Here is a 9,483-nt window from a genome sequence, read left to right as displayed (position 1 = left end):
GACTTACAGTGGCTTTGGCCCACGGGGAATCGAATCAGTGGCAACCGCAAATCTTTACAGCAAACTGATCGCACTTAATCCCCCGGCAACCCTTCATCCAGCAGCAGCAGCAGCTGCCTCGCATCAGGCACGCTTCATCCAAAATCCATGCCGCGTCTGCCTCTAGGAATCGTCGCATCTTCTCTGCGATTATGTAAGATGTTTGGCAGCGGCAAAAGAAAAACCAAACCCCGCTCGTCCCCTAGAAAGTCAGTTTTCTTAGCGCCGTCCATTGTCCGTACTCCGGACTGTAATTCCATTGTTATCAGAGACGGGTCTGAGGAGGGAGACGAGCAGCTGTGCAGCGAATCTGTGGCACGAGAGCAGGAGCCACATATGCAGTGCAAATGTTGTCACAGGAGGAGCAGATGATCGGCAAAAACTGACCGTTACGATGACTTACGGAATAGAACGCCCATTAATGAGATCATTGATCTTCATGGAGATCACAGGATCCCAATGCTGGTTAGGTAGCTCTGTATTCTTGAGTAAAATAGAATTTATATCAAAAAGCTTAAGCCCATTTAAACCAAGAAGTCACTAGGTAGTCCCCACTCCTCTGCTTTGAGAGGAGAGTATATTTCCGTATATAAAAAGAAAACACTCCCCCATTTATTCCCCCTTTTTTCTGGCATCTGTCAGGAAAAAACTTTCCCAGTTATTAGCCCAACTCCCTGCTGGCCATTTATCAAATTCATAAAAATAAAATCTACCACAAAAAATAATCAAATATTGTAGTCCCCGGGTCCCTGTCACGACTTCTAATGCCCCGCAGACCGCACACTTCACTCAGGTTTCCCCCCCACGCATGCAAGTCGCGACTAAGCGCCATAAAAATCAACAAGAAATTCATTTAAATCAACATATATCTTGGCCAGGCAGCATCGCATCCGACACCAACCCCACTTCAGATCGTCGGAGTGGAGCGACTCGGATCAGATCAGTTCACACATTTGCTACCGTTTCATATTTTTCATGCTCATTATTTTGGGTACTGAATGGACTGGATGAGGGCGGATGATGGGGAGGCGGGGGCGTTGCATCTACGAGAGCAGCACACACCACACCCCAAGTAATAACTGCAGTTCCCACAGCTAAAAATACCCTCAAGTCACTAATTTGAGGTTGGGAAAGGTCTCTTCTCTCCCTCCCCCCACCATGTGCTCCACCTTCGGAGTTGATTAAAAAAAGGGAAGTAGATCGTCACTGATCGACAGATCGAAGCTCCGACCGGCTGTACAATAAAAATTAAAGTGTTTTAATGTGTAAATCGTGCGTTGGGAACGCATCCAAACTGAGGGAAGGAAGCCCCGAAAAAGAAACCGAAATGAAGATCAAGACGCAGACGGATATGGAGCCAAAGGCTGAGACAGAAGGAGATACAGATACAAATACACTCTGCTTGGCGATCATCAGCGATCGTGCCACACTAAATGGCATTTACCTTGATCCCTTGCCAAAGAATACTCTTAAAGGAGAACGAAACAAAAAAGGAAGCCAAAGCAACTGTTTTGGGGCTGATATTGAACTTTGATTTTTACCTCTGCTCCTCCCTATAGAATTTCTGCTTTCGTCTGGTTTCTCAAGAAGGCAGCAGAGTGTGTGATCGGAGGGGACTCTCCGCTGTCTCCACTGCCTCCGCTGCACGTTTTGCCAGACGATTGATCCACATCACACATCCACATGTGTCTGATGAGCTTGAGGTTTCTTCATTTTTTTTCAATATTTTGCCGTTCTGTTGATCATGATTTTTATTGGGTTTTCGTGGGAACATGTTGGCCATATTTGCGCCTAAATGGAGGGCTACTAGTCACCCGAAAGTAATCACTGTTATATGTATGTAATGATCACGGGATCTGAATAGTTGAGACTGTCAACCGAAAAACCACAAAAAGTATACGACTAAAACCAGCATTTATTCAATTTATGAAAGCTGACACTCTATATGAACGCTGGAAATGATCGTAAGTGATGTGATGTGATGGATGGATGGGCTCGGATGGCACATGGGTGATCACCCCAGCAGCCCAGTCCATGCTGGGATTTCTGCTCGAGCCAAATGCGTGGCAGCTGAGTGAGATGTTGCTTTGCATAACCAGAGTTGCCAGTCGGCGCAATACTTTTACGACCTACAATCCGGCCTCCCCACCACAGTCCCAATCTAAATCCCAATCCTGAGGTAGATTCGCCAGCTGTCAGCTGACGCATGGCCCCGTGGTTATTGACAACTCCTTTGGCCTTAATCCTCCCAACATTGTAAAGTAATAAATTTGGCTTGAGGACGAAAATCTGCACGAACCAAGAACGGTGATCGGTCATAAAAACTGGCCAAATCAGGTAAGCTTCGGTAATGATTGACCCCGTACCCAAACCGGACCCCTAGCCCTAGCCCAGAGCAACCCCCTTGCAAGATTATATGATGCGGCTAGGAGCAGGCAGAAAGACCTTCGTCTTCCAAGGGGGTTGGGTTGTCGTTGTCGTTGCCGATGCCAAGGGGGTTGCGCGAGACAGCTGCGCAAAAGACAACCCCGAACAATTGCCAAGGAGTTCCATCCTTAATGAATTGCAAATCATTGGACGGGCATTGATTAAGTTTGCTTTATCCCCTCCAAGGGTGAGATTCGAGTGCACAAATATTTTCAAATATTTGCCAGCTGGCCGCCTCTACCTTAATGACTTGGCTTTGGTCTGAATGTGGTGTTGGACTTGGGTTCGTTTATTTGGTTAAGCTAAGATCTTGGGTAATCCCCCGATCCTAGCCTCACCATAAGTGGACTCGAAAATTCTCATTTCAACTCACAGAATACCACATATACATACATATGTAAAGTCGCGGAACCAGTGCTCAACGTTTCGACTGTTTCTCCACTCAACTCAATTCAATTGTTCTCACTCACTCGCCGCTCGAGTGAAATGCCGACTGCACTGGAATTTCTGTCTGCATAACCACCCCAAAATACAGAGAACACGAGTGGGAACCGGTTCGGGTACCTGCGCTCGCGCTCTTCTTTCGCCTCTGTTGAACGTCCGTTCAGGTAATCAGACGTCGTTCGGCTCAGGTCGGGACTCGTTTCGTATTTGTTCAGCACCTCGATCGGTCGAGGACTATGTGCCTTTGAGCCGAAAAAAACCGAGTACAGTGGTTGAGTGGATTTGACAGAACGGCCTTGCCGCCCGAATGTATCGCACAGTACAAAACCGGCAGTCGTGATCGGTCGAGGATCATTATCCTTTTTTCGTCTCGTGTGCGCGGTTCTCTGCCGCTCGCTCTCTCCGCATGAACCGAAACGCGAACATTTGTTAAGTTTTTGTTTTCTCGCCGACAATCGCGAAAAGTACGTGCAATAATTGTTGAAACTCAATTCGTACTTGAACCAAAGTTTAGTGTTGTGAAAAGAAAAACGAAGCAAAAACCAAATAAAAAGTGTTCAGCTTTTGGATTACCACAATATTTTGGATATACAAAAAAAAAAAATAAAACAAGATCAAAATGGATTACAAACACGATCTCAATTCGGACGACGACTTCGACTGCTCGAATGGATATAGCGACAGCTATGGCAGCAACGGACGCATGTCCAATCCCAATGGATTATCCAAGGCCGAGCTGAGAAAGGTGAGTGTGGTGGATCGTAGATGGAGAAGATGGAGTGCAATTTGAGAAGAAAAAATGATTTAAAGGACCTAAATTTCAGTTCAGTAATGCAATTTCCTTTCAACCATTTTACAGACCAACAAACCCATTATGGAGAAACGTCGCAGGGCTCGCATTAATCATTGCCTGAACGAGCTGAAATCCCTCATACTGGAGGCCATGAAGAAAGACGTAAGTATTACCCGTTAAATCGACTTGACCCAAAGAGAAATGAACAAAGTGCTGAGGCAGTGATTTAGAAACTAGGGCCCACCGATCAATATCAGTTCACTTTCCCCATAAATTATGTCAGGTCCCACATTACAAAAAAAAACCCCCCTTGAGACACACACACACTCAAGTGTCCGGCGGCGGCAAGAGCACAAAAGGATCACACAAAAAATGGGATAAAACGAACTCCTTTAAGGGGCAGAGTCAACAATCTAATTGAGTATTAAATTTTATTGATGATCATTACAAGAGAGCGCCGACGGAGTAGGAGTCAGTCGGGAGACCAAAAAGTGTTAACAAGTCGAGGAATTACGCTGAAATCGATGGACGGACAGACAGACAGACCGAAACCAGTTTCTTTAGGTGATCCTGCTGTGTGAGAAGAAAAAGAAAATAAAACAAAATTCGCCGCCGCAGAATTCTGCGCAGGAGTGCGATGGAGGGAGGCCAGCCGGGGCGATGACGACGAAGATGAGGTCCAAAAAATCAAATAAGAAAGACGTTGAAGGGAAGGGAAAAAGAGCAAAAGTAAACAAAAGATTCAGACAAGTCCAGCCAGTTGGTGGGAGCGGGAGAGGGGGGCCCCCAGGGGGAGAGGAGCACGAAAGAAGCGGGCGACCTGCGTGGGAAACTTTTGCTAAAATATGCAGTCCCAGAGCGCGAGAAAGAGACAGCCGGGCAGGCAGGCAGACAGGGAGGGCCAGCAGAGCGAAAGGGAAAGGGCCAGAGAATGGGAGAAGACCAGAGAACGAAGATCGTTCTTTTACCCTTTCTAAGGGTATTCCAAAGCAGCAAAGAAACTTTATATAATGTGTATAAGATAAATTCTTGATCCATGTCCATCCGTTTGTCCGTTTCGAAATCCTCAAGATCGGGGCTCTATATTTTGTAGAATATCTATAGGCCCTGGGAACAAGGGTATCAAATGCCTCGGCTATCGAGGCTGGCCGTTCTTTTTCTTGTTGCTGTTGTATCTCACCTTGGTCGTGTGATATTTGCAGAGTGGTCCGGCCCAAAGTTGGGCCGCGGGGCCAGGGCCGGGGCAGAGATTACACACGAATAGTTGGACATATGAGGCACGAAACGTGCTCCTTAACTTCACTTTTTCCCAGGCATTGAACTTGTTATAGGGACTGCAGCAGCGACTGGGTATGGGTATGGGTCTGTGGGATCTCATCTCCGGCAAAACAATTAGCCAGACGGCAGCGGCGGCGGCTTCTGCTTTAGCTTAGACCCACCCCACCCCACCCCACCTCAACACTCTACACACCCATCCTTTTGCTTTAATTTCAACATTCAACTCATCATTATCTTGGCTTTTTTCTCCTCCCGTTTCAGCCGGCACGCCATACCAAACTGGAGAAGGCCGACATACTCGAGATGACGGTGAAGCATTTGCAGTCTGTGCAGCGCCAGCAGCTGAACATGGCCATCCAGACGGACCCCGGAGTGGTGCAGAAGTTCAAGACGGGCTTCGTCGAGTGCGCCGAGGAGGTGAATCGCTACGTCAGCCAGCTGGACGTGGACACGGGTGTGCGTCAGCGGCTGAATGCCCATCTGAACAACTGTGCCAACAGTCTGGAGCAGATTGGCTCGATGAGCAACTTCAGCAGCGGATATCGGGGCCAAATGGCCGCCGGACTGTTCCCAGCCGCCGTGGGTGGCGTTGCCGCCGCCGCCGCTCCCCTATTCCCCTCACTGCCACAGGACTTGAACAACAACAGTCGGACGGAGACCACTCCGCCATCCATACAAATGGGTGGCCTCCAGCTGATCCCCTCACGCTTGCCATCCGGGGAGTTTGCCCTGATAATGCCCAATACGGCGGGAGCGACGGCTCCGCCAGCCGGACCATTTGTCTGGCCAGGCACAGCGGCCACGGCGGGAGGCCCGGCCAGCGCCGCCTTGGCCAACATTGCGAATCCCACCCATCTCATCGACTACGCACAGAGCTTCCGACTGAGCGCCTTCAGCAAGCCTCCCAGTGCGGCTGCACCCACTGGCCAGATCCCAAGCCACACACAGATCCCGGCTCAGACACAGCTGCCGGTGAAGAACAGCAGCAACACTCCCACCAGCAGTCCCCCCCTGAGTCCCATCTCGTCGATGTCCAGCCATGGCGATGAGTCCCGGGCCGCCTCGCCGACCGTCGATATTCTGGCCAAGCACAGTTTCGCCGGTGTCTTCTCCACGCCGCCGCCGACCAGCGCCGAGACATCGTTCAACACGAGCGGATCGCTCAACCTGAGCGCCGGCAGCCACGACAGCAGCGGATGCTCGCGCTCCCTGGTCCACTTGCAGCAGCAGCAAGTGAGCTCCACCAGCGGATCAGCGAAGCGGGAACGGGAGGCAGAGGTGGAGGCGGAGCCGGAGGCCGATTCTAGTGACTGTTCGTTGGACGAACCCTCGTCTAAGAAGTTCCTGGCCGCGGCCATCGACAAGTCCAGCTCCGCCTGGAGGCCCTGGTAGATCGATCTATCGATCGTAATCGTAATCCCACATCTGAGGAGTCAGATATGGATGATGGATGATGTATGAGAAGTAGAATGATGACGACAAAGTTTTATGTTAAGTTTACCCTCAATTTGTTAATTTATTTCATCGCAATTATTCGAAAATCCAAATCCAACCAACAACAACAAATGCTTTAGAACCCATTAAGTTTCTACGATACGATATCTATATATATATGCTATATATGTATATGTTTTTTCCATGTTCTATGTTTTGCTTTCTTTATTTTAAGTTCAGCTGTGATTTTGTATATTTTTTTGTGTAATTCTCATTTAAGAATTTTTATATTAAACACTTGTACTATTATGTAGTTCATTGACTAAAGATGTTTTTGTCATTTATCTTCCTATTAAAATGATCATTTAACGGATGTTTTAGTTAAGTTATGTAGATTTCCTTGTAGTATAGTGTTTCTCACGTTTCAATTATATAGTATTTTATTATAAAGTTTTTTAAGCATAATTTGTAGTAGAAGCGACAACGTAGAGGACGGAAAATGAGTGAAAATAAATTATAAATGCTCAAAAACATGCAAAAATCGGATCGTATTTCTGAAAACTATTACCATACCCATTGATATTCGATCTTTCTAGCATTATTACTGTGAGATGGGAACTTGAAATGCATTTCATTTGAACAATTCCTGACCTATGTGGATCTTGAACCCTACTAGAAAACGGAAGTTGCATTCGCACTATCTATGCTGAGGAAATAGCCCTGTGATCTTGCTATCATCAACTAGACAGATAAGCCGCCCATTACAGGGTCCCCCAAGCAATCTGTCAGTATATAAGGAGAAGGCACTCGTTCAGCGTGCTAAACGCGAAAAGTTATTGCAGACCAGAGCACGCAGTGATCCTCAGGCGTGCGTTGAAGCTATAGTAAAGTTTTTCGAATATATATAACATTTTCACAATGCAGTACAGACATTTCACATGGCGAACAGCACTAATTGTGGCAATCTTGCCGCTGATCTGCTTGGCAAGTGATTCGGACGATCGGTGGCACACATATCGGGCCTCGCCTAGGCTGACCGGACCCGTTAAGCTCCTGCACGATCCGCAGGATGCGACACTGAATTCCCTGGATGAGGCACTGCAGAAGATTTCAACGATCTACATGCATGCCCTGGTCGCTGGCACACACACACCCGAATTGGAGGCGCCTCTGCGAGCCCTCGAAATGGAACTCTTCGATCTGCTCGATCAGCTGTACAAGCAGCATCGCCTCAAGGACTACATGCAGTACGAGGCGGAAGTGACGCGACAAATGATTATCTACAACATGCTCAAGCGATTGTTCGGCTATACCCAGGACAATAGGGGAACTGAAGGTCGCTGAGCAATAGAAAGAAGGGTAGAGGGGAAATGAAAGTGATTGAATAAAGCTGCCAGCTATAAACTGATTAACATTCCCATTGGCCGTTTCCCCTTTTGGATTTTATGGCCGGTCAAAGTGGGTGCGTTCCCGACCCCATAATGTACATATATATAATATCAATCATATCAGCATCAATATAATTACAAAGAAAATAAAAGTATCAATGGAATGAACAACATAATTTGTTTCGCCTCTTTTCTCACTTACCCATAAACTTGCTTCGCTTCTGATGAAGAGAGTCACCGTCTGACGAGCTACGAAGTTACGAAGTTAAATGATTTCCAATAAGAACACAATTTTAGGCATTTATTTATTAATATGAGGTGAGGCACAGGAGGGCCGAAGTTCGTGTAGCCACTCTAAGCAAGAGAAAGTCAGATCAGCAGTATTGGGAATGCCTCACCCTATTCTGAGCTTCACTTGGAACGAGAGCACTCATTCCCTTTTGATTCTCTTCGTCACTGCACTATTACATCATGGAGTGGGAAAGGGACAAAACTTGACGAATTTTCAAGCACGAACACACACACACATAGCTGGAAGTCACGTGATCACACGAAAAATCAGCGACAGCGGAACAATCACACATTTTAGATTTTGGCACATGAAAAAAAGAAATTATGTAAAAATAATACGTTTTTCTACATAAACATATATCATATATACATATAACACCTACGACGAGCTGCGCCTCGTCCTTTCGTCGTAACTTCGGAGTCGTCGGATGTACAACATATACCGATACTCATACCAAAAGCAAAAACAAAAACAATGGAGATCAGCAATATCTCGAGCTGCATATTTGTTTTCTGGTATTGCAAATTAACAAATAATCCCAAATATTTAATGTTTTCATGTCTCAATGTCTCATGCAGAGCTATTGTTGGAAGCTGTAGCTTAAACTAATATTTGAATACCCGCTACACCAAGCGTATCGGGGGTGTAATGGATTTGTGGTGAAAGTGGATGTGTGGTACCAGAAGGAAACGTTTCCAGCCCCATAAAGCATCAGCATCCATAGCACAGTCTGCCGGAGGAGTATAAATGTAGAGGTGCGGCCGTAGCAGCAACTCACAACGCTTCCCCTTGTTTTAGTTAAAAATTTGATTTCACTTCCGTAATAGCTTCAGCAACAGCCTGATCCAATCCTGCGGCTGCCTTGCGTGTGGCTGTCGAGCGTCGCATCGCCAGTTAAGCGGCGGGACGATCCCCCACCTTCCCGCGATGTTCGGATTCGGATTCCGGATCCCTAGCTGCTTCACAGCCCTTCCCACACTCAGTCATATCCGAGCCGAGGCTCTGCTGTTACCCGATCCATGCTGTGAGAAAAACAACAACACCTACGCGCAGAGAGTGAGAGAAGTAGAGAGAAACGAAATTATGATAATTTTCATTTCCTTTTTACGCTATTATCCTTTTGCATTTCCAGATACCGTTGCACTTGTTTCGTGTATGTTTCCCACACATCCTTGAGATCCTTTATCTTTGCTTGTTTGCCTTGTGGTTGTTCGCAGGTCGGTCTTGTCTGCCCCCGCCCCTCCCGACCCGTCTCGTCTCGCCTGTTTGCATTCCACTTGTCTCTACGGATCCTTCGATTTCTTCTCTTTGTGTGCGCTGTGATTTGAAGCTGGGATTGGGATTGGGATGGGGGGATATCTTGGTGGGATATCCATGAATGTGCCCCT

General features: G+C 47.0%; 2 protein-coding genes across 2 annotated transcripts; both read left to right on the top strand.

The window, feature by feature from the left end:
• The first annotated feature begins 3,490 nt into the window (after positions 1-3,490).
• LOC6591084 (protein deadpan) lies at positions 3,491-6,373 on the top strand. The gene is made up of 3 exons (XM_026986334.1): positions 3,491-3,655; positions 3,770-3,865; positions 5,243-6,373. Exons 1-3 carry the CDS (start codon positions 3,530-3,532, stop codon positions 6,371-6,373), a joined length of 1,353 nt encoding a protein of 450 aa, XP_026842135.1. The 5' UTR covers positions 3,491-3,529.
• An 899-nt stretch (positions 6,374-7,272) lies between these two features.
• LOC6591083 lies at positions 7,273-7,827 on the top strand. The gene has a single exon (XM_002015667.2). The coding sequence runs from the start codon at positions 7,334-7,336 to the stop codon at positions 7,757-7,759; it is 426 nt and encodes a 141-aa protein (XP_002015703.1). The 5' UTR covers positions 7,273-7,333; the 3' UTR covers positions 7,760-7,827.
• The last annotated feature ends 1,656 nt before the right edge of the window (positions 7,828-9,483 follow it).

This window comes from Drosophila persimilis, unplaced genomic scaffold (genome assembly GCF_003286085.1).
Source record: "Drosophila persimilis strain 14011-0111.01,24,50 unplaced genomic scaffold, DperRS2 tig00000002-arrow-pilon, whole genome shotgun sequence".
NCBI lineage: Eukaryota > Metazoa > Arthropoda > Insecta > Diptera > Drosophilidae > Drosophila > Drosophila persimilis.
This window is presented reverse-complemented; position numbering and strand designations above follow the sequence as displayed.

Bases quoted from the DNA above. Each gene is read 5' to 3' on its own strand.
- LOC6591084 (XM_026986334.1), top strand. From the start codon at position 3,530: ATGGATTACAAACACGATCTCAATTCGGACGACGACTTCGACTGCTCG. The intron at 3,656-3,769 runs GTGAGTGTGGTG...ACCATTTTACAG, and splicing joins CCAAGGCCGAGCTGAGAAAG to ACCAACAAACCCATTATGGA. The intron at 3,866-5,242 runs GTAAGTATTACC...CTCCCGTTTCAG, and splicing joins TGGAGGCCATGAAGAAAGAC to CCGGCACGCCATACCAAACT.
- LOC6591083 (XM_002015667.2), top strand. From the start codon at position 7,334: ATGCAGTACAGACATTTCACATGGCGAACAGCACTAATTGTGGCAATC.